The sequence below is a fragment of the Mesoplodon bidens genome (genome assembly GCF_964165515.1).
Source record: "Mesoplodon bidens genome assembly, chromosome: 9".
Classification (NCBI taxonomy): Eukaryota; Metazoa; Chordata; class Mammalia; order Artiodactyla; family Ziphiidae; genus Mesoplodon; species Mesoplodon bidens.
This window is the reverse complement of record NC_138166.1, coordinates 99,678,534-99,705,085: the sequence shown is the minus strand read 5'-3', so window position 1 is coordinate 99,705,085 and position 26,552 is coordinate 99,678,534. Positions and strand designations below refer to the sequence as shown.

Below are 26,552 nucleotides of genomic sequence, written 5' to 3'. Positions count from 1 at the left end.
TCCTGGTCGTTGTCATCTGTCACACAGCTTCCCCAGCTGGAAAAAGACGACTGAGTCTAATGGGAAAAACATTTAACTCCTTTGGTTTTCCAGTAGCCATCCTACTGAAATCTTGGCTTTTCACTAATACTGCCTATTAGGCAAGTTAATACTAAATATAACAAATATATGCCTACATGTAAACATACTACCAATAATACACGTTACAATTTAATAAGTGACTCACTGCTGGCATCTGAGACCAGGGTGGGGCGCGTCCCTGGCTGCTGAGAGGCCTGCAGCTACGTACCCTCTAAGCCTCGTTCCCCATGTGAAACAACAGGCAACTGGACGAAGCAACTTCTGAGAACCGATCTAGCTCTAAATTCCACGAGTCTAGATACAGCCCTTCAGAGATAGGACGGGGATATAGCCAGACTAGGTTCATACCTCCTCGAAGAAGGAATGAGAACACCCTTTTACGTCCCAAGGAGGCGGGTGCTGCTCCTCAGGCCAGGCGGCAGTGGCACAGTGACGCCGTTGTGGTGGGAGAGCCCAGATGGCTGTCATCAGCCCGGGCGTGTAGCTGCCTCTTCTATTCTAGAGTTTGGTAAATTTTCATTGATTTATAACATGGTAATGCTTAACGGGAAGCTCAGTCAAAACTCACCTTCTTCTGCAGTTACACAGACGCTGACAAGACTGGTTTCCACCGCATCCATGCACAAGCCATAGCCACCTGAGTCCCGGCATACAGTTCATGTGCCCCTTGGCTTTGGCAGCGAAGAGACCCAGCCTTGGGGGCTAGTCTTGTGTGTCATCCGTGTCTTCTCTGCCACCCTGCTGGGATGTCCTGTCCCCACGCTCCACCCAGGAAGCGGGACCTGCACTCGGCCGCCTGTCACTGACCTGTTCACGGAGGGTCACCCCGCGTTTGCCCGATCACCGCATCCCACCCTTGGCACTCAGCCCCAGCGGAGCCCGTCTGTTCCCTGCTGCACATGGGCCTGTTCAGGACACCCCAGGGATGACTTGCCCCCAACAGCAGCTACTGACAGAGCTCATTCCAGCCACAACTTTTCTACTGCGTGTAGCTCCCAACCTGTCCCCAGACGCCAACACCGGGAGGTGGGTCCCTGAGTCCAGGGAGGTTCTGCTCGTTTAATACACCAGAGACCCAAATGCAGCAGAAAGACAACAGCTGTACTGATGGACGGCATCCTTGTGAGCGCCAGCTGGTGTGTATTCTCGGTGCACAGCAGGCTTTGTACCCTGATTTGCAATGTACCTCCAGTAACCTACCCACCGACCTCACGGACACGGAGATTCTGACCAGAAACACTTGACACGCAGCCACGGCTACATCCCATGTGATCAAGAGCATCCTTAGATCCAGGCAGCTTTAGATTTTCCTTCATCTGTAATGGGGGAAAAAAGCACAGAGCTTGATCTTGACACAATGTATTCAAGTACCCAGTTAACGGAGAAAATTTGGGCAAAAGCTAAGTTTAAGTACATGCTTTTCTCCCTTCCCCTTGCTCACCGCACCGAGGTGGTAATTGACTTGGTATGTGGGTAAGCCTGGTGGTTAGTTCCCTACCAGGGAAAACAGACGCCTAAGTAGGATGAGATGAGTGTAATGAGTTATCACAAGATACGGATACGTTTCAAACAGTTTCCACGGTTTAGGAATACCACATTGTTCGTTGAGGATAAAGAGCCCGACAACAGGCTGCTCAGCTGGTCGGCGTCTGTGGTCCCGAGGCTTTTCCCCTGATGGTCATGAGGACCCACGTGTCTGACCACAGTCCTGATGGTCCAACACAGGCAGCACCTCAGCCTCAGAGTCAACTGCCTCAGGCAAATTTGAAGGCGCCATGACAACACTGTTCCGTGTGTCAAAATTCTCTTCAATCAGTATTTTGTAATTTATAAAAAAATTAAAATTATCTACCTGGAAACTGCTTTTTTTTGGCTGTGCTGGGTGACATACAGGATCTTAGTTCCCCCAGCCAGGGATCGAACAATTGCCCCCTGCAGTGGGAGCATGGAGTCCTAACCCCTGGACCGCCAGGGAAGTCCCGCTAATTATTACTATTATTATTATTTTTTTTTTTGCGGTACGTGGGCCTCTCACTGTTGTGGCCTCTCCCATTGCGGAGCACAGGCTCCGGACGCGCAGGCTCAGCGGCTATGGCTCACGGGCCCAGCCGCTCCGCGGCATGTGGGATCCTCCCAGACCGGGGCACGAACCCGTGTCCCCTGCATCGGCAGGCGGACTCTCAACCACTGCGCCACCAGGGAAGCCCCGCTAATTATTTTTTGATATTGTCTGAATCATTCACCCTCCAGCCTTCACTGAATCCAGTCAGTGACTCCAAAGTCCTGATTTCCACCTCTGCCCCCGCACCCGCCAAAAGTCAACTAACATCGTGTAATTTCGATCTGTAGATGGGTCGTCAAGAGGGATTTCACATGTGGACGTTCTGAAGAACCTAAGTATTCTGCCGGAAGTTGTATGAGCTTTGGGCTCTTACTGGAATAAGCTCAAATAAACGCTGGCTTGTTCCTCCAACCCATTACAAACAATTCCAGTGACGGGTGTATGTAGCACCTGGTATTAGACATGGTCCAATACGTCAAATCCGCACAGCTTTTTGTATGTGAACCGCACCTCCATAAAGAGGTTTTAAAAAACCATCCACACTCACCTATTATGACCAAGTCACTGTGCTGCCACTGGAGATGAAATTCGTGTACATAAAATCAAATCACCCAGACAAGTTATTGCCATTCCTAAAAAAAAGAAATTGTCTTCATTAGAAGGGGGATTCAGTTCAAATGGGTCAGCATTAGATTTTTTTATCTGGGTGTGGTAAAATCTTAAATTTCTTTCAAAGGAAAATTAGATACCTCAACAAATAGGCAGGCCATCTTAAAATGCTCAGTCAGTAAAAATATTTTAAATTCAGGTGCCTCTTGGTCCTGCATCTTGTTCTCCCTGCACCTGTTTGTTACTCAGGCCTGTACTTCGGTGTCCCTGGCTGCTTCTCACAAAGGCACTGACGGGTGACTGCCTGGCAGTTTGCATTAACGCAGACATGAGGTCCAAGAGTCCAGCCCAGGAGAGAGAGGCTCCTGGCAGTGTGGCCCCACCTTGCCTGTTCCCCTCCCAGGCGAGAGGAAATGGTTCCCTCAGACCGCGGTACCACAGTGATAGCCTGGAACGTGGTTTTCCTTCAACCAACCAACTCCTGTGGGTTCTGCCAAGGCTGCCGTCCACCATCCCTCCCCCAGGGTGTGGACTTCCTGTAGCAACTGTGCACCAGACAGCTTTCAGAAGGCCTGGGCATTTGTCCCTAAGTAGATTCGGAAGATACTACTTACTATTGAAGTTATCCTGAAAAATGCAGGAAACTCAATTCTCGTGGCTTGTATTTGGAGGCCCCGGCCATCCTGGTTAGCCTAGGATATGGTTTAGGGAATAGAGGCACAAAGTCTTGCGCTGCTTTTTATTCCACACCCATTAAACAGGACAGTTACCAAGTGTGGGGGGGGGCAGGTACAGGTGCTGAATCTGAGGATGGGAGGGAACCACCCGACACCTACCGTCAGTCCGCCTTTGCTCTCAGATGTCCTCGGTCTTACCAAAGGCTCTCTTCATCCCGGAGGAGCTCAAGAGACAGCGGCAGAATCTCATCAACATCCACCTCCCACTCGAGGAGACTCAGACACAAGCTCGGCAACTGGCTCCGCGGTGGTTACTCACAGCACGTTAGTTGCGGAGGCAGACGGACGGTTGAGAAGCAGAGCTGTGGTCCCCGCCAGGACTCGCGGGCAGTTAGGTCATCCTCGGAGCTCCAGGGCACCGCAGGACCTGGGGAGAGGGACGGTCCCCTGGGGTGGTGGCACTGCTCTTTGCCTGGTTCACGCATTGGGAATCTTTTATAAGATTGTTTGAAAACGAAGAACGTACTAGAAAAAAAAATAAAGAGTGGACACCATTACACAAGTGCTTAGGCTATTACTACTCGTTTTAATAACCTGTTTAACTTTTAGTTTTTTAGAACTAACCCATTAGGTGCCAGATTGGTCCAAGAAACTGTAAGGACTTAGCTTTGGCGTCTTCCTCTGGCCCTGCTCTTGGAACCTGGCCTCCGGGCAGGTAGGGACCGGACAGGTGTTGGCAAGCATGTTCACGTCTCACGTCACGGGAGGTGCGGGTGGTTTATGGGGACCACGAAGCCCCCGAGACGGAGCCGTCCCCGGGGCCTCTGCTCCCACCTCCCGTTCCTTCCGTCCTCGGGCCAGGAAGTGACCGCCCGGGGGCTGAGTGACACTGATACATCGCCAACCCCAGGACCGCGGACGAGGAGTGACCGTCCTTCGAACAACTGGTCGGAAGCAGGAGGGAGGCGCTGGTGGTAGACACGGTTCCCAAGCCGCACTCGTGACCAGCGCCCGGAAACAGGGGCCACTCTTCCTGTGGGAGGTGTCCGGATGACCCCGTCCAGCCTTGCAAGTGTCCACAGAGAAGCCATGGGAGGCGCTGAGGCCTGGGAGCTGCCGTTCAGTCGCTGGAGGAAATCGCGGGGCTGAGCACAAGCGTCGAGGAGAAAAAGACGACAAAGGGCTTACGATGGTAAGAGCTTACAAAGGCCGATCTCAGGAGGGCGGCCCCTGGGGCCTCAGGAAGACACTGGCAATACCCGTTTGCACAATCATTATGTCTTTTATTTACATATAGAAATTAGTAAAACTTAAAACAAAACCAAATGCGACTTGTACAGAAATCCTTTAACTTTCTTTATTTTCACACATTAAAAAATGAAACACACTATACAAATGGTTTTTCATAGCGGATTACACGTGGGTCCATTCAGACCTGCTCTCCAGGCGCTGCCGGCCTCCGAAGGGCCGCCCGGCCGGCTGCTGTCATTCACGTGGCCAATGGGTTGATTCGGATGCAGAAGCATGCAGCCCTCAGCGAGGAAGGTTCCATCCCCTCTGGTCTTAAATTAGCTTAAATGGCGTCGGTGTCCGTATTTACAGACGTGAAGTGTGGCGATCCTGAGCAGTTCTCATCGCCCCGAGCCCGCGATGGGAGCCTGGGCCTCGGGCCGAGCAGGAGGTCCGCGTGGCGCCGCCGCCGCCGCCGCCTCGTCTCCATCCTTCCCACGGGACGAGGGGCTGCGCCGCGGTCAGACCCCTCCAGGAGGGTTAGGCCAGGTAACTGTAGGTGTCCTTTTCACCATCCACTCGCTCCAAATATTCTTTCTCGATCAGAATGTCAATGCATTTCTGGGCGCCATTTTTGGAAGAGGAAGAGGTAGTGAAAGGGAAAGAAAAACACATTCAGGGTCGAACAGAGACGGAGCCCCGCCATCCCTGGGGCACCGAGTCTTCCTTCGGAGCAGCTGAGACGCCGCCTCCCCGCCCAGAGCCCCGCCCCCGCCGCTCCCGTCCCTCCAGCCGCTCCCACCCCGCGGTACCTGCTGCCCAGTTTCTGTCTGAAACGACCGCACCCAGAAACGAGCCGCGAGCCACCGGGCCACCCAGGGGACCCGGAGCAACGAGCCACATCCATGGAGACCGCCTTCCCAGCGGGCTCGGCAGATGCGGGAGGGCAGGACTCTCAAGGCCCTCTGGGCAGAGTTCAAGGCGCCGGCGTAGGACACACGCAATAGGACACACGCAACGGTGGTGACACCAGGGCGTGACTACCGGCCGGGAGGGAGCGGGAGGCTCCCGGGGCGCGGGGCTCGCTCTCGTCTGGGGCGGCTGCTCGCTTTGCCCAGATCAGCACAGCTGAAGGCTGAGGGTTTTGCCCTTCTCTGTGTATATGCTTCAATAAAAAGTTGAAAAATTCATCCTATTTTCTTTTGCAGAAACCTGTTATACATGACTAAGCCAAGTTCCTTCTTCACGACACAGCAATCAACCTAGTTTGGTTACCTCTTTTGGCTTCTTGAAATGTAATCTGAATGCCTCTGCTATGTAATTCTTGTACCTTAATTACTGGGACCCGAGGCTTGAATCTTGAGGACAGCTGGGTCAGTACTTCTCCAAGTAACTGCTGGTGCTTTAGAACCTTCCTCATTTTCATAATTCTCACAATAGCCGCCTGTGTGACCAAGGAAAGAAAAACACATGTGTTTTAACAGAGTTATAAGAACTCACCCATAGTAATTAAGAAGAACTAGCAACAAGGCTTCTAAATATGTAGAGGACGACGATTTCCTAACAGGTAACAAGCACCCGCAGGTCAGAGCGGGCAGGGGGCCAACTCTATGTACTTAAGTTTCAGCGCTAACACAACAAACATTAAAATGTTTTGGTCTTATAAGCAGCAATTTTAGCAATTTAACCCAAGTAGAAAACACTTTTAAAATAATAAAAAGTTCAGTCTTCGAAGCCACGGAAGCCGCGTGACCCTGCACTAAACAACTTTCCCTCCCTCCCATCTTAGTAACTCACCACATGTATTTTCTCTCATCTATTTCATCGATTATTCCATCTACTCCATCCAGAACCATCCATCATCCTGGCCACCACTCCCAAGTCACAGGGAACACAGCCCAGAGGAAGCGCCACCCCAGCTGCGGTGGCCACCTCCCACGCGAGGGGACAGGCACCCAGTGTCACCTGGATCAGTAGCTTGCGATCTTCCTCGATGTTTTTGTGTGTGGTTTCTTGTTCCTGCTTCTGTTCCGTTTTCATTGGCACATTGATGTTAACCCTTAATTTCTTACTGTCAAGAAAATCGAGGAAACCAATCACTATTGTTTTAAAAGGCACGCAGTAAAGGCTTCTTTCTGTTTTCAATCTTTAAGAGGTGCTTGCTCCCCGGACGGAGGGTGGAGGGTGTGACCGACCATCTCCCACCTCCCTGCCACAGTCATCTCTCTGAAAGGCCCCTAGTTCTCTGCAGGGCGGGTTCCTGCTCTGCCAGCAGCAGGACGTCTGTATTGCAGGAAATTCAGTTCCTTAACCTGCTCTCCCAAACTCTGTCAAGTGAAATAAAATCAAGACACTGGGACACAGAGGTCCAAACTTTCTAGGCGAGCCATTTAAGGAGACTTAGTTGCCAATAGAAGAAAAACCCCAAAACTGAAACAGTCAAATGGAGACCCACCCAGGATGGGTCAGAGGCAATCAGAGGCCCCTGTCAAAGGCCTGCCAGGCCTGGCACCGTGCCCACAGCCCCCCACCTGAGGTCACACCAGTAAGTGCACTGGGGGTCAGGGGATAAGTCTACGGCCTAGGACCGTCTACTTGTTAGATTTTCCTTACTTTTTATAACCAAGATATAGTTTTATTAAGGTATCTGGCTTCAATTCCACCTCATCAACATTTGCATTTTCATCTTCCAAGACCTATAAGAAAACAACTGTTACTACGTAATCTCAGGAAAAGGCTTTCTTCTAGCTTAACATAAAAAGTACACAAACATACCAATAACTTCGACTTCAATAAAATCTGTAGGACTTGTGCCAAAATGTCCTGCAATTAAACAGAAAAGAGAAAATGCATTTTTCTTTGTAATAAGAACCACAGCCCCAGTCCCACAGTCCATTCTTCTATGGAAAAATAATAGTCACTGAAGTAGAATATGCCCGGAGGAAAAAGAGGGATGGTGCCTCTTAGAGGGTCCCCAAAACCTACTCCTAAAAGTGAAATCAACCCCTTTCTGCTCTTGATCACCCAGTATTAAAGCTGACAATTCTACTACAAATATTAGAAATCGTGCATAACTGATTTCTTTGACTAAACCTTCTTAGATGCCTGACAGTGCATCCTGGACACCGATCACCGCACAAGAACGAGCAGAGGGAGCGTCCCGGGCCTGGGCGTGGTGAACAACACCGTCTGTCCACCAACAGGATGGGGATGGTGCCCGCCACCCTGCTGCTGACCCACCTCTGGTGAACTCTAAGCCTGTCGTGTGGCCGCTGGGCCGCTTCCTCCCCCAGAGAGCGGGTGGTCAACCGTTTCTCAGCTCTCCTTTAGCTCCACAGCTTCCCGATCCCATGGAATCGGACAGTCACCAGGCCGCTCACATGCGCAGCCCCATCTCTCCTGGACGGACAGAAAGGGCCGCCCCCCCGCGTAAGGGAAGCCCATCCTGGTCAAGGAGAGCTGGAGAGGCCTCTAGTGTGGTGACTGGCCCAGAGTCCAGAGCAGAATGAGGACGCTGCCGGCCACGCCCAGGGCACGGAGGCAGAGGCTGCCTTCCTGAGCCAAACTGACTCCTACTGTGGAGGGCAGGGGAGGGGGGCAGCCCCCCACGGGGAGCCGGCTCTGCACTAAAAACTGGCTGAGGGGCTGGCGGGGAGACCGAGCACACAGCAAGGCGAGGGACCACTCAGCTCTGAAAAGTGGGTCCCCGAGGGCAGAGCCCCACACCACTGTCTGGGGGCAACCTAAGCCTCCACCCTGACTGAAGCCTCCTCCTTCTGGTGAGGAGTGAGGAATAAAGAACGCTCCTACGTGCAGAGAAGCAGATTCGTTTTGTTATTAGAAACTGAGAATGTATTCTGGACTAACTTGAAGCAGGACTCAAAAATAAATGACTTTCCTAATTCACATTCTATGAGGCCAGTACTAGCCCGACACCAAAACCAGACAAAATCGTCAAAAGAAAAGGGCAGACCAATTTCCTATGAATAAAGGTGGAAAAATCCTCAAGAAAATTCCAGCAAACATATAAATTCCAGCAGCATATAAAAAGCATTATATACCATGACCAAGTGGTATTTATCCCAAGAATGCAAGCGTGATTCAACATTAAAAAAAACTATCAAGATAATGCACCATATTAATAGACAAAAAGCACATAGTTATCTCAATGGAGTAGAAAAAGCATTTAAACAGAATCCAACACTCTTTCATAATAAAAACACTAAAACCAAAACGAAACGAAACAAAACAAAAAACTAGGAATAGAAGGGAATTTCCTCAGTCTAGTAAACAGCATCTAAGAAAAACTTAGTGACTGTAAGGCTTTCCCCAAGATCAGGAACAAGACAAGGATTCCCGTTCTTACCACTTCTATTCAACAATGTACTGCGAATTCTATCCAGAGCAATCAGGCAAGAAAAATAAATAAAAGGCATTCAAATAGGAAAAGTAAGTAGTAAAACTATCTGCATCTGCAGATGACATGGTCACATATTAAAAAAGCCCTAAAGAATCCACACAAAAACTATTAGAATAAATGAGTTCAGCAAGGTTGCAGGATACAAGTTCAATACATAATTGTATTTCTACACACCAGCAATGAACAAACAATTCCATTAACAATAGCATCAAACTTAATAAAATACTTAGGAATAAATTTAACCAAAGTGTAAAGGCTTGCATAATAAAAACTATCAATATGAGACAGTTTAAAAAGAATAAAAGACAATCTGAATAAATGGAAAGACATCCATGTTCACAGAAGACTTAATATTGTTAGGATGGCAATTCTCCTTCCAAAGCAATCTACAGATTTAATACAATCCCCATCACAATTCCAACTGCCTTTTTTGCAGAAACGGACAAGCTGATTTCTCAAACTTATATGGACCCAGAATAGCCAACACAATCTTGAAAAAGAACGAAGTTGGATGTCTCAATTCCAAAACTTACTACAAAACAACAGTAACCAAGACAATGTGGCACTGGCATAAGAACAGACATTTAGATCAGTGGAAAAGAACTGAGAATGCAGAAAGAAACCCATACATCTATGGCCAATTGATTTTGACAGGTTGCCAGTACGAACCAATAGGGAAGAAACGTACAAAAATATCCAATCACTATGTTGTACACCTGAAGCTAATGTATTAATTTATACTTCAATAAAAAGTCAGGGCTTCCCTGGTGGTGCAGTGGTTGAGAATCCGTTTGCCAATGCAGGGGACACGGGTTCAACCCCTGGTCCGGGAAGATCCCACATGCCATGGAGCAACTAAGTCTGTGTGCCACAACTACTGAGCCTGCGCTCTAGAGCCCGTGAGCCACAACTACTGAGCCTGTGTGCCACAACTACTGAAGCCTATGCGCCTAGAGCCCATGCTCCGCAACAAGAGAAGCCACCACAATGAGAAGCCCGCGCACCACAACAAAGAGTAGCCCCCACTAGCCGCAACTAGAGAAAAGCCCGCACGCAGCAACAAAGACCCAACGCAGCCAAAAATGAATAAATAAATTTATATATAAAGTCAACTATACTTCAATAAAAAGAATAAAACAGGGAAAGAATAATCTCTGACCTTGGATTAGGTAATGGCTCCTTAGATATGACACCAAAAGCACAATCAATAGAAGAAAAATAAAGTGGACTTCATCAAAATTAAAATGATGTATGTGATAAAGAAAATGAAAACCCAGAGAACGAGAGAAAATATTTGTAAGTCACGTATCTGAAAAGAGTCCACTATGCAGAATATATGAAGAATTCTTACAACTCAACAAAAAAGACAAATAACCCAATTAAAAACGGGCATAAACATCATTAGTTGTTAGGGAAATGCAAATAATCACAATGCGGCACTACTTCATATCCACTAGGATGCATATAATTTTTTTAAAAAATGGATAACAACAAATGTTGGCAAGGATGTGGAGAAAGTGGACCCTCATACGCTACTGGTGAGAATACAAGCTGGTGTAGCCACTGCGGAACAGTCTGGCAGTTCCTTCAAGAGATAAATATAAGTTATCATGACTCAGCAATTCCGCATCTAGATTTATACCCAAGAGAACTGAGAATATGTTCATACAAAGACTTGAAAGGTGGAAACGACCCAAATGTCCATCAACTGATGAATGGATAGACACATAAGGTGGTCCATCCATACACTGGAACATATTTCAGCCATAAAAAGAGGATGAAATACAGATATGTGCTCCCACATGGATAAGCCCTGAAAACATCATGCCGAGTGAAAGGAGGCAGACACAAAAAGCCACATGTCATATGATTCCATTTATATGACATGTCCAGAGCAGGCAAATCCAGAGAGAAAGGGGAGGGGAGGGAGGGAGGGAGAGAGAAGAGTAGATTAGTGGTCATGGGGGCTGGGGAGAGGACAGGTAAAGGGTAGCTATTGCTAGTGGGTATTGGGCTTCTTCTGAAGGTGATGGAAATGTTCTGGAATTGGATAGTGGCGGTGGTTATACAACCCTGTGAAAAACCACTGAACTGTATACTTTAAAATGGTGAATTTTATGTTATGTGAAATAGCTCAATAAAAATGATTAATAGGAAGAATAACATTAAGTGAAAATTTAAGTTTAGTAAGTAAAAGCTTAGCTGGAAAGAGGGTTAAGAACAAGCTAAATGAATGAGAGGAAACGTGTGTGTGTGTGTGTGTGTGTAGGTATATGTTACACTGAGTTTAAAAATTAGTATTTAAAAAAATCATGCATTGAGCCCTGGAATAAGAGCATATTCATATTCGTAAGACAGATACCCATTTCAAATCACAGAAGACCCTCATCCCCTCCTCCCACACCTTCCCACAGCAAAGAGGCTGGCGGTAGGAATACCATTTTGATCTGGGTGCTGTCTGTCAGCTGCTGCACGGCATACGCGTCTTCTGTGTTGTACTGGAGCAGGATGGCCATCTGGAACGTCGACGCCTTCGGGTCCCCACATGAAAGAAAGAGAGGCAAAACCTAAACGCGCGGACAACTCCCAGAGTACAGAGCCTCAGCGTGAAGAACCTACTTATGAAACCAATTCTCCAAACAGATGCGAAAAACCAAAGCAGATCTAAAAGGGAATACAAAGTGTCATAATTCCACCACGATGCCACATTTTCCTGAAAGACGTCATTCTCCACCTTTTCAAACATTCAAGTGATTTTGACCTTTCTTCCAAATGCTTTGTCTATATAAATACAGCTGACCTTTGAATGCCTCGGAGCGCGGCTGGGTTAGGGGTGCTGGGCCTGAGCAGCCGAGCGTCCAAGTGTAACTTAAGATCAGCCCTGTGTATATGTGCTTCCTCCCCACCCGAGGTTTCATTTCCAGATTCAACCAACCGTGGATCCGGGCCGTGTAGTATTTACTACGGAAAAAAACCGCCTAAAAGTCGACTCGTGTGGTTCAGGGTTAAGTGTACACACCGTCTATGCAGCCACACTCATTTTATGTAGATAAAAACAGAGATGCTCAGCCAGTGTAGACAGAAGCACTGAGCATCCATCTTTAAATTTGCTTTTCCACAAATACTAAAGAAAACTGTGTCTGGTACACCGCTGACAGAGGAACCTGCACACTGAGCTGTATTACACTTGGGTGTTTTGGGTTTTTTTTTATCCTAAGTACTTCACTATGTAAAGTTTAAACGGTTTAAAGCAAACCACAACTGCTCTGAGGTATTTTTAGCAAAACGTGAGCCAGGCAGCACGCACCGGTTTTAATTCCTCAAGCTGTGCAGGGAATGACGCCCACTGAGGGAGGGTGCTCCTTTCCTGGGGGAGCCCTGGGCACCGTGCCACACTCCCCATGGGAACCCCTTCTCTCTTCCCCTCTTCCATAACCCGCGGCAACAACTAAAGGACCATGAGCACCACCACTTGTCCAGGCAAAACCCTGGTCAACGGGAGGAGGAACAGCAGCGACAGTGTGGGCTGGGTGAGTGCCTCTGACAGACTTCAAGATGCCGCCAGAAAAATGACCTGGGGGGCACGGGGGTGGGGGGAAGGGCAAGACTGACAGCCCTGAGGCCTCTCCCGAGGTGAGCAGGGGCCTCTCATCTCCGAAGGCAGTGACCAAAACCAAAACAAGTCTCTAATAGATGTTCCACAGCTTGGTGGTAGCCCCACAGGTGTCCACATCTGTCATAACTTCAACTGTACACTTAGATGGGTGTCTTTTTACGTAAATTATCTCAGTAAAGTTTACAGAATGTCCACTGATCAAAAAAGGGGCACTGAGATTTTAGGTACTGAAGTATGAACTCACAGATTCTTCTATGCATACTTGGGAATAAAGAAAAATTTCCAATCGTACAATTGACCCTTGACACAGGTTTGAACTGTGTGGGTCCACTTATACGTGGATTTTGTTTTTCAGTAGTAAACAGGACAGTGCTACAGATCCGAGGTTGCTTGAATCCAAATGCAAGGGAACCGTGGATACAGGGTACCGTGGACGCAGGGTGCCAACTCTAAGTTATGTGCACATTTTCAACTGCATGGAGGACAGGTGCCCCTAACCCCCGCACTGCTCAAGGGTCAGTTGTAGAGAAATGCACATTCAAGTGGATAAAGACCTCCGGACCTGGTGTAACAGAATATCAAACACTTAATTTTATCAGGGTAGAACTATTAAAAGTTTCAACTAACGAGCAGGTTGAGTCTGCAGAATGCAGTCAGAAGTTTCTTAACACCTAACAATAGATTTATAATTGTTTTTATAAGCACACCAGTGAAACCCTCTTCAAGATGGATTCTTTAAGGGAAAAGACCTTAACTGCAATTTCGTCTCTGCTGCGTATCAGCCAGGAGCCAGAGGAAGTCACTTAAATTTGCCTGATCCTCAGTTTCCCAGATACAAAATGGAAACCTAAGTTACAGTTATTATCACACAGCACTCAGCACCGCAGTGAGCGCCGAGGGCTGTTGTTAATGTGAAACCGCCCTGTCAAAGGGAAAGAGCTATTATCGTAATTAAATGCATGGAACTCCAGCTTTTTAAGCTACTATCTGACCACTTAGTGTGTGTCAGGCAGGAGCTGTACCCAACACTTATTAAATACAGGATTTCATTTATTTTTCACACCACACATAGAGTCGAAGCAAAACCACCCGCCCGCCCTTTCGTGGGGGAGAAAGGTGAGGCTCAGCGTCATTAAGTAACTTCTCCCTGAGCCACAGAGAGCAAGAACTCAGCTCCGCTGACTCTTAAAATCCAAGCTGTTTAACCACGATATTATTTTGCCAGAAGCTTGACTCCAGATTTTGTTGCGTGAATCACTAAATTTCTGTAACTTGTCTTCATTTATACTTAAAAAAAAAAATCCAAAATAAAAAGGTGATCTTACCTGCAAAGTGTATCTGTTTTTGAAGCAGTTTGTTACTAATTCTCCTTTTGACAGCTGATATAACCATGTCAATTTTCTGCCACTGTGACGGCTGGCATAAAACGCTGTGAATCGCTGGTAACTCCGTTCCAGCTGGATACAGAGGGGGAAGAGCATTTGTGGAATAGATATCTCACCATATTCTACAGTCAACATCTCTAAATAAAAAACACTGGTCCAGGGCTTCCCTGGTGGTGCAGTGGTTGAGAGTCCGCCTGCAGGGGACATGGGTTTGTACCCCGGTCCGGGAAGATCCCACATGCCGTGGAGCAGCTGGGCCCGTGAGCCATGGCCGCTGAGCCTGCGTGTCCAGAGCCTGTGCTCCGCAACGGGAGAGGCCACAACAGTGAGAGGCCCGTGTAGCGCAAAAAAAAAAAACCCACAACACTGGTCCAAGTTTACAGGACAAAATGCTTACAGAACAGTAAAATACAAATATCAAGTGTTGACTCTCTTGCAAAAGCAAGTTGATTTAAGCACTTGAAGGTACAATTAAAAAGTTTTTAGCTCCAGACAAGTAGGTATCACCACCATGTTCATCGCAGAACTGTTAGGTTCTACCTTTGAGAGTAAATGATCAGGTAAATGAACGCGCTGCTGAGCTGGAATAGAGGTGGCGCACCTCTGGGCCTCCTGCCCTGCCCGGGGCTCGCGGCTGCCTTAGCACCGCCCGGTTTAGCGCCACATGGCCAGCTAGCAGAAAGGCCTTCTGCAGACAGCACGCGTATAATGGCGGAGGCTGCCCCTTTTCACCTCTGCTCAACACGAAGGGAACGAACAGACGATAGAGTCATCCTTACCTCCGACGGCAAGGCAAACGTGCAAGACTGCTGAAAGGGCCACGATCCAGAACTCAGAACTTGAATACTGAAATCCACTGGGGGAATGGGGAAAAATTCAGGAATACATTTAATTAGCCTCAGAAACTGAAAAGTGCCACCATCTCAGATAAACATGGATTGCTTTTTATTAAAAGAAAGCATACTGAATGAAAAATCCTGCTTTAACATAAAACTAAGGATTGAACACATTTAATTTCAATTAAATTCAGTAAAGGGAAGAAGACCCAGAAAGTCCCTCCTCCAAAGAGTGAGTTTTCCATTTCTCTTCTAACGCAGAATTACAACATCGTGTGCCTGTTTGGCTGCACCTGCTTTAGTTTTCTGCCATGAATAACCTCAGTCCCCCTGAGGCGCACTTGAGGCCACCAGGCATGGATGGCGCGAGAGCCCCAAACTCAAGACAACGAGAACCCCAAAGTAAACCGACTTCATTGTTCTGTGTAGCACAGATTACTCTGTGTATAGCACACGGACTATATGTATCTAACACACATATAATCTACACATTGTTTGTAACAGTCATGTATCATCGCAGATGGCTGACAAGTCCGCTGACACAGCTGTCAAGTTTAACAATGAAATAGTGCTTTCAATTTGGGAAAAATACAAACCTCGTTTTTCATTTAAAAAGATAAAATCACTGCATGATGATGTCAGCATCACCTGCCACCTCCTGCTGCAGGCAGACCTCACAGCAGGAGCCCAGCTGGCCTCCACGAACGAGGCCGGGCACCCGCCTGTCCCGTCCCCCAACGGCAATCGGAAGCCGTGTTTGACTCTGTTATCTATACAGCCAATTCAGTTTCTTATAATTAAAAAAACTGCTAGAATGGAATTAAACTAAGGTTAAAAAACATTCATTGAGGGCTTCCCTGGTGGCGCAGTGGTTGAGAGTCCGCCTGCCGATGCAGGGGACACGGGTTCGTGCCCCGGTCCGAGAAGATCCCACATGCCGCGGAGCGGCTGGGCCCGCGAGCCATGGCCGCGGAGCCTGTGTGTCCGGAGCCTGTGCTCCGCAACGGGAGAGGCCACAGCAGTGAGAGGCCCGCGTACAGCGCAAAAAAAAAAAAAAACAACATTCATTGAAACTTAAACTGTGCGTGGCGCCCCGAGATGGCAAACGCCTGGGGTGGGGCAGCCACGTCAGCCAGTAGAAGAGGCCAGGGCTCAGGACCTGGACGCAAGCTAAGCCACCCACCTGGCTCGGCCCTCCGGGAAAGGCCAACACGCTTCCAAGGCTGTCACCTCCTGTCACCACACAAGTCGTGAGGTGGGCAGTGCCTATGGGAAGGACTTCCTGTTTGCCTGTCCCTGAATTTCTGATAAAGCATCCACCATCTCTCTCACTAGCTACAAAGAGCGCCACCTCCTCTGAGAACCCTGCCTGTAAAGGAAGCTCGGAAACCCGGGGATACTCACAGTCCAGAGGCTCTGAATTCGTCAGGTGCTTTTTGAACTGCTCATTCAAATCTTTGCTTACACCAATGTCTTGAAACATCCGCTGAAGTTTAGAGGTATACTCGAAACCACAAGCTTGCTGAAATGAACCCAGATAACTGCCTTATTAATTTCTATAGAAATATAAATGTATACAGGGAATCCGATGGGGATCACAGTACATGACAGATGCTTAACCGTATTACTAAAGCTAGTAACATTTAACTGTATCTCAGGGTATAAACATGCACTGATTAAAATTCACACACTATCAAAAATTATACAGTTATAAATGCAACGGTTACGACTTTATACACACAGTAACTATCACGCAGGCCCAAAGAGCAAGGATTTCTGACGCCGTGGGGGACACCAAGATGACACAGTTTGCTATGTCTCTCACCCACTACCACAGACTGAACGGTGCCCCTACCCTAGTCCTGTGCTGATGGCATTTGGAAGTCGGGCCACAGAGAGATAATTAAGTTTAGAAGAGGTCATGAGGGCGGGCCTCCTCCACGTTGGGATTAGTGTGGTCGTGAGAAGAGACAGAGAGGTTGCCCCCGACCCCGCTCCCTGTCGTGTGAAGACGTGGCCGGGCGGCCCCAGGCAAGCTGGGAAGAGAGCCCTCACCAGAAACTGAACTGGCTGGGACCTTGATCTTGGACTTCCCGGCAGCCTGCAGAACTCTGAGAATAAATTTCTCTTGTTCAAGCCACTCAGTCTATGGTATTTTGGTACGGCAGCCCGAGCTGAACAAGATACCCGTGGAACTATAACTTCGGGTCAAAGTGAAATATGCTGCAAAACATGTAGCAGCATTTGATGGGCTAGCAAGCACTGACACAAATGCAGGCTAAGTGCAGAGGTGGCTGAATAAAGAAATAAATACTCAACAGCAAACTAACACTGACGCTTTCTGTCCTCCTGCAGACATGGGGTTACTAATTGTTAACCAAGCCCAGAAAAAAACAAAACACCCCGCCCGCTCAAGGCCAACAGCACAAGAGTACGGGCCACGCCACGTGGAGCAATGCTTGGTGGCGGGGGCAGCGCTGAGGCCACAGGTGCAGGAGCGGGCGCTGGGCGGTGAGCAGGGCTTGGCTGGAACAGAAGGGCCCCCAGGTGTGTGTGTGCCGGGCAGGCGGGGTGATCGGGAGAGCACGTGAGGCCTGACGAGGGGAGACCTGGGCTCATCACAACTGTGGTGGGTTCTCGGTAGCGGAGCAGCAGAGCTCACGCTGCACGGACTCCGTGTCATCACGGATTCATGGCTTGGCCCAACTGACAACCTGGAGAGACTAAGCATGTCAATGACTTACAACCGGAATCGTCCAGGAAAAAGTTACACTTACCTTTAACTTGGAGATCATGCTTGCTTCGGCATCATCACTCGCACTGTTCTGATGCACGAGCCTCTTGGCCAGCATCTTCGCGTAGAACTTCTGAAACACGTCTTTGTCCTCTATGTACTTGAAGACCACCATCTAGAAAGCCAGCACGAGAGCACACTTAATGCACTTACAATCTGTCACCAAACACAGGCCAGAAACCAACACGTGTGCTTTGTCTTGTCCGGCCCTGTAGGCCAACATTTATAATGACAAAAAATACTGTCCTGCTTCCTTGGTGGCACAGTGGTTAGGAATCCACCTGCCAATGCAGGGGGCACGGGTTCGAGCCCTGGTCTGGGAAGATCCCACATGCCGCGGAGCAACTAAGCCCGTGTGCCACACCTACTGAGCCTGCGCTCTAGAGCCCACGCACCTAGAGCCCGTGCTCCGCAACAAGAGAAGCCACCGCAATGAGAAGCCCGCGCACCACAACGAAGAGTAGCCCCCCATCACTGCAACAAGAGAAAGCCCACACGCAGCAACGAAGACCCAAGGCAGCCAAAAATAAGTTAATAAATTTTTTAAAAAAGTTAAAAAAAAATACTGTCCTGCAATCTTTAAAGTAAATATTTTCATCAACCCCTAAATCACATTAAGTTGGTTTACACTTAGTACTAGTGAGGAAAGTACAAATGCTAAAACTAATGACTCAACACAGGGAGTAAAATCATAGATTCAAATAAAATAAATGATTCTACTACTTTCCACATTCCAGGTGACTCATATAAATAACGTTAAAGCCACTTGTCAGAGAAAAGGGTACAACATAGCGACATAACTATCCAGCACCTTACCACTTGGTTGAGCGTGTCTTCTAGTTCTGCTTCTTCTGGGTTCTTGGAACTGAAAATTGTTAAAAGGCATAGTGTTTTAAAACGAATCAGCAAACATGTACTAAACAAGCACCACTTAGCCAAACTACCATATCAGACTGTGGTTCTGAACATTCAAATGCTCAGTTCTTTTCAGATTAACACGTGGAACAGGGAAAGTCAGCTTTCCTTACCTGCGGCAATTTGGCAATCTTATACTTTGTCTCTATTTCATAATCTATTCTCCCATATGATCATTTAGAATATCCACAATGAAACTGAACAGAAGATACTTGTTTCCCAAAACATTCTGAACCAAATTTTCCTTTAAGATAATCCATTTAAATGTAAGTAAATGAGCTTCACTTTTCTAATTGCATTCTACAATATGCTTTAAGTTAACTTTGAAAAAAAAAGCCTTTTAATGGCCTAATAATTAAAGACAATGAAAGGGGTTTTTAAACCACTTCTCAAGTGTTGCCTTCCGTTTGTCATTATGTCTACAAAATAGATACTTGTCCTTTAACAACTGATTCATTCACTCTATTCTATGAGCAAATATTAATTGAAAGGTTATTTCAGGGTAAATAAAAATTTAAAGCTTTTATCCCAAGAGTCCTTTATAAACAAGACCCCTATAAATTCATATAAAATGATCCAACCACCAGACAGGCTCCTATTTAAGAACAGTTGGCTCTGAAGGTCCATTCTTCTCTCTCTTTTTCTCACTGAGAGGTCAGGTCTGTGTCTCTCCTGAAAGAGGTTAATTTAGTGCCCACTGGAGTCTAGTCACTGACACGCGCCCATTAAAGCAGCACTTTTGGAACTATCCGCCACTCTGTCTGCTTCAGCAGCCTTAACTAAAGAATAATCCATCAAGAGACTTGATGAGACAATTTCTAAAAAGACAATGGCTAAAAAAGAAGCTATGTATTCTGCCAAACAAACTGGAGCTCTATGAGAGTACCTACATATTTAAAATATTGAAAACTTTCATTTTATAGAGCCTAAAAAATGAAATCGGGTCAGAAGAGGCATCCCAATTTAAAGTCCATTTTCCCTCCTGAAATGTATACATTAGTGGATCTGACTAGAATTGCTAAATTATACAGTAGACAAGCATTGTGATAAGTAGGGGGGAAAAATCAAATACTCAATTTGCACTGGGCCTTGGGAAAGTCACTTTCCGGCAAAGTTAAAAGAGATAGCTACTGACCCTATCAAATGTTTTCTCATGTCAATCAAGAAGACCACATAGTTGTTCATACAGTTAGTTCTCAGTTAATAAAGTCAACTACATTAGATTTGCTACTGTTGAACCATCCTTGCATTCATTCCTAGAAAGCTATTCTATGTTCTGGACAGTTATTCTTTAGTTCGCTGATAAATTTAGTTTGCTAACATTTTACTTAAGATTCCCACAACTCTCTTCTAAGTGAGACTTGTTTGTAGTCTTTTTCTTGGTAGTGTAGGTGTTCTCAGTCTTTTTTGTAATGGGATTATATGAGCCTTTGAGAGCTGCTTAAAATACAATTTATTAATATTAAACCAATATAATTGGGGGGCACAGAAAACTACTGCAAAATCTGTTGGTGTGATACTTGGAATAGGAAAATAAGCCTTGAGCATTTCTAAACTGAAAAAAGCTACTCCTCAGTGAAAGAGATGCTAATGAAAAACAAAACAAACACACAAAAAATTAAGTGAGAACTTCACAAAACACAACACAGAGAAGAAAACCGTATTAGATTATGTTGCCTCTAGTGCTTAATACACAAACATTGATTAGGAAAAACACCAGTTGAGAAGTAAGATGGTTAAAATATAAAGACTATGAAACAGCAATAAAACAAACTCATTAAATGAAAATACATGTTAAAAGTACACAGACTGATGAAAACACTATAGTATGTGGAGAGTCTTCCATTTTAAAAAGCAGCCAGTGGGAGCTACTGCAGATTTTCAACTGGAAAAAAATTAATCAGGGCCAGTAGAAAAGAGCAAGTAGGGAGTGAAGAGAAACGGTGACTTCCTGTTGTAACCTGCACCCTCGTCACCACCAGCTGGACCTGCCCAGTGGAGTCTGTTTAGCTAAGGGGTCACGCGCACACCGCCTGCCATTATAGACATTAGTGATGTAAGAAAAACATGAACTGGGCACACTACACGTAACGTGAAGTGCCTTTTAGGAAGACAAAGAAGGTGTATTAGGTTTACAGTATTTTCTCAAAAGGTACAAAAATTACAATTTAACATACGTCAAATGTAATACAAATTTTAACTCCTCATCTAGAGGCTGAGATTTTAAACAGGAAAAAAGTCACTAGTACCTCTTCTTCAACAAGGAGTCACAGTATCGAGCCAGCAACTCGGGGGATTTACTGGATGACTGAGCCATTTTGGTAACCGCGTTGTTGTTTATGAAGCGACCGCAAGCCTGCAGATCACAGAAAACACAATGAGAGGCCAGTGTGCCAGCCACTGTCCCCAGGAGAGCCATGGGCCAGCACACTCACCTTGTCCAGTGCGGCCACGAACCCAGCATCGTTGTTGAACGCTGACATCACTAGGGCGTTGTATTTTTTATGAACATCCAACACTGTCTGTACATACATTTTGGGGTCCTTGGGTAGAGGGAAAAACAAGACACACAAGTTGGTTTCTGGGGACTAAACTGCACACTAACATGCTACTAGAAAACATTCCAAAAGGTTTGGATACTTCTCCAAAGATGTTAACAACTAAGATCAAGAAATAGTTTTCATTCCATCATCAGAACACATAGGACATGATGTTTATAGATATAATAAAAGAAAATATATTCTCTGCACTCGAAATTAAATACTGACTTCAAGCTATATGAAAAATAGTGATTTTTCAAATTATTTGAAAACTCAAAGGGATGACAGAAAACAAACTTTCAAAGTGATAGCTTTACTTTGCCAATTTTTGTTGTTAACAATTCAACTTCTAGACTCTGTTTTGGCTGGGGAAGCCAGTCTATCAGTTATTTAGAACTTAGCTGGGCAGGCAATGCAAGGATAACATAGCTTTTAGGTCCTAGGAAGTGTGGATGAGGGGCCGGGGTAGGTCAGACGTGGCAGCAAGGATGAGACTAGTACATCCGGGAAAATCACAAGACCCACGTGGACAAACAGAGAGAACCGAGATGGGAAAGGCCAGGGCCTGGGAGACGGGACAGGCAGAGCACCGTGGGATCGGCAGGGTAGCCCAGTAGGAGTCTCTGGACAAAGGAACAACAGGATGGAAATGAAATGTGAAAGTCAGCTACAGGAGAGGCTTCTGGAGCGATACAGAAGGAACACAGGAAGGGGGACGCCAAAGGAGACAGTCCTGGGTAATAAGAAAGCAGAGGCCGACGCTGAGAGCCTGCTGCGCACCGGACGGCGCAGAGCCCGCTGCGGGCTGTCACTGCCCTGCCGCGAGGCCAGTGCTGTTCACATCCCCTTCTCACCGACGAAGAAACAAAGTCACAGGCAACCATCCGGCCAAGGGCCTAAGTGGCGGCAGTCAGGCCTGGACACGGGCAGCCTGACTCCTGAGAGCCTCTGAGAAGGAAAGGGCCCAGGTGAGAGGTCGGGAAGACAGGCTGAGCCCGCGTGGTGCGCGGTGAGGGCACGGCGGCCAGCACGTCACAAGTGCAAGGCCTGGTGCGGGGGGCCTGAATGGTTTGCCAGCGTTTCCAAATTCCTGACAGGTGTTTCTCCTCGGGACTCAGGAATGAGAAACCAGAACTCCCCCAATTCTAGTTATTCTGCATTTCTGTGACACTTGACTTATTTTAAAATAATAATGAGTAACCATTAAGAGTAAATCATTTTTCTGCGATAGATAGGGTTATACTAAGAGTTTCAGAGGTTTTCTGTTAAAGATGTAATAAATATGCCAGGATTATGATTATTACGAACAATGATAACAAGATTATCATTTCAATGACATGTAAAGTGGCCTCTACTTGATAGACATTCGATAAAACATTAAAAGGGAATTTAACACAAAATAATTGCCAAATAAAAATCACTTAAGGGGCTTCCCTGGTGGCGCAGTGGTTGAGAGTCCGCCTGCCGATGCAGGGGACACGGGTTCGTGCCCTGGTCCGGAAGGATCCCACACGCTGCAGAGCAGCTGGGCCCGTGAGCCATGGCCGCTGAGCCTGCGCGTCCGGAGCCTGTGCTCCGCAACGGGAGAGGCCACAACAGTGAGAGGCCCGCGTACCGCGAAAAAAAAAAAAATCACTTAAAATATTGAAAGCCAATGCCACATATATTTAATGTTTAAAAATTATCTATCTTAAAACTCAGAACACACACAGCATTAACTGCTCCACCAGATAACCCGGCTCTCAGTTTCATGACAACTCTTCCGGGTGTAGAAGAATTTCTTGCATTCTGTATTAATGGTCTTATTCACAAGACTGCACCCAAAAGCATCTCTCAGTTGGCACACAGCGTACTTCATTTAAGCTCATTTCTTTTTTCTAACAATGAAAATACTGTCCGCTTGACTTAATTTTGGTTTTGCCATTAAAATTGATATTGCTTCTGCCAATTCAGATTGCTTTCTGATTTCATGTCAAATTATTTCACATCATTCAAATTATTTTTCTCTCTGCATTTGTTCTTTGAAAGTATTTACAAAGAACTTTAATCTCTAGCAAGTATCTACACACCGGAAAATGCCAGCAAACATTATCGTGTAGTATTTGAATAAAGGAACATTAAAGGTTAACACCATTACAAAGAATCGCATATCAAAACTGCCAAGTTAAGGACTTTATTTGCTTCCAAAACTTGCTATTTCTTGGAACACCACTCACAGGACTGATATAAAGTATATTACGTATATAAACAGGTTAGTTTTTATTTTATCTGCAAGAATGACTCACCCTTAGCAGCAGAGAGGGACACATACACGTTTAGACCTGGGCATCACCTACAAGGAAGACGGACCCACTGGACGGCGCTGCTCCTCCGCCTCATCCTGGCTCCCAGAGACGACCTGAAACTTGGACTCTCCACATCAGCACCCCTCCCCTTGCCCTGGACCATCATCAATGGATTCCTTTGAATCAGGAAAGTCTCCACGGTGACCATTATGTCTGCAGGAGAACTACAACGTTTTTCCCTGTTTTCTTGATTTCTTGACCAATTTTTCTCGGATTTAGGATTTGGAAAAACATAAATGTCCCCCAAAACGCCCAGCAGAATTGCCCATGGAAAGACAGCTCTTCCCTAAGGGAACAGAATTCTTCAGACTCCCAATTCCAGATTCTTTCTGCTATACAAGAAGACCCAGCCAGGAGCCTGGCTGGTGAGAAGTGAGGGTGTGAACGGAACCCACTGAGGGAAGAGTGTGCTAAGGTACTGAGCCCTGGAGACTTGAATTTAGCATCTGAGATGCAGAGAGAAGCCACCTTGGAACCCAGCAAGGGCAGATGGAGACGGGAACACACAGGAATAACACAGAGGAGAGAATTTAAGGAACAAGCAGTCAGCAGTGCCAAACAGAGAAAAGACGTTCAAAAGGTGAGTGATTTAGCAACCAGGAGGTAAATGACGGCCTCTTCAGAGGGCACCAGATCGCAGGATTAGACAAGCAACAGAGGTAAGGAGAGAGAAAAGATCAGCTGGATGAAATGCATGTTTTTTCAAGAACATGAAGATGTGAATTTCTGACGTTGAAAAAAAAAAAAAAAAAAAGGAAAGCTCAACTCGGTGCTCTGTGACGACCTAGATGGGTGGGATGGGGGGTGGGGGTGAGGGAGGTCCAAGCGGGAGGCAATATAGGTATACATAGAGCTGATTCACTTCATTGTACAGCAGAAACTAACACAACATTGTAAAGCAATTATACTCCAAAAAAAAAAAAAAAACGTAGTCAGTAATTGGCGTGATTACTCAACAGTACATGAGAGCCCTCTGCATATAAGAAACAGGACACCTCTCAGGCTGGTCCCGGAGGGATCTCATCCAACTCCTACGCGATCGGTGTCTTTATTGCCAATGGCTGTCACACTCCTCTCCAGACCAGACCAGACGTCCCCACTCAGTTCACACAACCTGCCACGGACGCCTAGAAGGATCCCCGAACGCTGTGTGCTGGAGCCGGCCCCATCTCCTCCCTGGCCCTGCTGCTCTCTGGACCTCTCTCTTTCCATTTCTTTTGTTTCAACGTGTCATTGTAGGAAAGAGTCCAACATATTCAAAATTACAAAGAACAGGAAAACCCACCCCACGTATCCATCGTCCAGCTTCAACAGTTATCCAACACAGGGTCTATTGACTTAATTACATTACAGGGTCTAATGACTTAATTTCTGGTGTCCCCCCCCATCACCAGCCCGTGTCACTTCCATCTGAACGACTCTAACAAACCTAACTGTTATACCAGCAACTCTTCTTCCTTTTAATCCATTTTCTACATGGTAGCGATTTTGTAAAAAAAAAAAAAAAAAAAAATCTGATCTTGTCAGTGTCCGGTTTTATTATAACCCTTCTCCTGGTTTCGTCTTGCTCTCAGGATTAAGGTGTATCATCGACCTGGCCTTCGAGGTCTCCCGTGGTCTGGCCGGCCCGGGCCCACCCTCGCAGGTTTACCTTGTGCCCCGTCCCCTCTTCCTGTCATAGCAGACTTCTCGGTGGCCAGGACAGGTCTCTGCTCTGTCTAGGACCCCTACCTGGCCCAGGCAGCTCCAACTCTTCTCCTGGTCTCCAATATTTTCAGGGAACCTTCCTGAGCTTCCAGGACAGGCCAGGCTTCCCTGTTACACGAGCTCACCCTCCCTGTGAGCTGTCTCCAAGGGCGGCCTCCCTCGCCGGGCACGAGCTCAAGGGGCTCCCCAGACTGCACCTGCCTTGCCTCCTGTACTTCGCCAACTCATTCTGAAATGGCTGAATCAGGAACAACCATAATCATAACTGAATTACTACCTTTTATCCCACGTTTCCACTAACAGGATAATTCTAAAAGCCCGTCTCACAGAGAGAAAACACACTTCAGGAGCCTGACATAACTTCCATCTCACCCTTAGTTAAAGCAGGGAGGCGCGTGAGGCACACGCCCCGAAGAGTGACGTCAGTACCTCACGGGGAGCTGCTGCACGTCGCACAGGATTTCTCGGGGTCACTTGTGATCCTAAGGAATACTGTGATTCTGCCTCAAGAGGATACGGGGGGGCGCTTCCCTGGTGGCGCAGTGGTTGAGAGTCCGCCTGCCGATGCAGGGGACACGGGTTCGTGCCCCGGGCTGGGAAGATTCCACATGCCGTGGAGCGGCTGGGCCCGTGAGCCATGGCCGCTGAGCCTGCGCATCCGGAGCCTGTGCTCCGCAACGGAAGAGGCCACAACAGTGAGAAGCCCGCGTACCACAAAAAAAAAAAAAAAAAAAAGAGGATACGGGGGCCACAGGCCTGGGGCCTCCACCTCACACACGTGCATCGCGCTCTCGGCCTGTGTGGCCTCCAGGGGCCCGGGTGGCACTCAGCCTCCTGTCCTCGCGGGGGGCAGGCGGAGGCAGCACAGCCCACCCGGGGCCTTGTTCCATGAGGCCGACGTCCCCACCTCGGGGCTGCTTCTCTTCAAGAAGCAAAGGGAAAGAAATGTCTCAACTGACGAGGACACACCACGCCAGCTCTCGGGGTCAGTGGAACTCTTCTTCCCCGTAAGCATTAGCACTTCCCCTCTGGAGTCGCATCATCTCCAAGCAAAACACAGAGGAGCAAAAGGTTCAGAAAAAGAACAGTCCCAAACCACCGACTACACTCTGCCGATGACGTGCGGGAGCTCCAACCCCAGCCCGGCTCCCCGTCACTCAGCACTTCCTGAGGTGCCCCCTCCACTGCCAGCCTATGTGCACTCAGGGTTTAAAAGTAATTTTGATATTAACTAATGAGCAAAACCCCCCAAGACCCCAACCAAAAAAAACAAACAGCCCCCTCCCCAAACTGGGAGAGAAATGGGAGGCCTCAAATACCATTCAGTATTCTAAG

At 47.2% G+C, this 26,552-nt stretch overlaps 1 protein-coding gene across 4 annotated transcripts in view; it reads right to left on the bottom strand.

Moving 5' to 3' along the window:
• Window positions 1-4,691: 4,691 nt before the first annotated feature.
• The window catches only part of CUL1 (cullin 1), a 118,271-nt gene continuing 96,410 nt past the window's right edge, over window positions 4,692-26,552 (bottom strand). For all 4 annotated transcript variants that reach the window (XM_081244156.1, XM_081244158.1, XM_081244157.1 and 1 more), the window contains 13 exons: window positions 21,061-21,168; window positions 20,875-20,981; window positions 18,527-18,575; window positions 17,694-17,825; window positions 16,321-16,438; window positions 14,860-14,936; window positions 14,021-14,152; window positions 11,518-11,610; window positions 7,435-7,482; window positions 7,273-7,355; window positions 6,625-6,730; window positions 5,990-6,103; window positions 4,692-5,280 (listed from right to left, as the gene is read on the bottom strand). In XM_081244156.1, coding sequence (XP_081100282.1) covers window positions 5,200-5,280; window positions 5,990-6,103; window positions 6,625-6,730; window positions 7,273-7,355; window positions 7,435-7,482; window positions 11,518-11,610; window positions 14,021-14,152; window positions 14,860-14,936; window positions 16,321-16,438; window positions 17,694-17,825; window positions 18,527-18,575; window positions 20,875-20,981; window positions 21,061-21,168 — 1,248 coding nt within the window. In that variant the 3' untranslated portion in view covers window positions 4,692-5,199. The remainder of the gene's footprint in view (window positions 5,281-5,989; window positions 6,104-6,624; window positions 6,731-7,272; window positions 7,356-7,434; window positions 7,483-11,517; window positions 11,611-14,020; window positions 14,153-14,859; window positions 14,937-16,320; window positions 16,439-17,693; window positions 17,826-18,526; window positions 18,576-20,874; window positions 20,982-21,060; window positions 21,169-26,552) is intronic.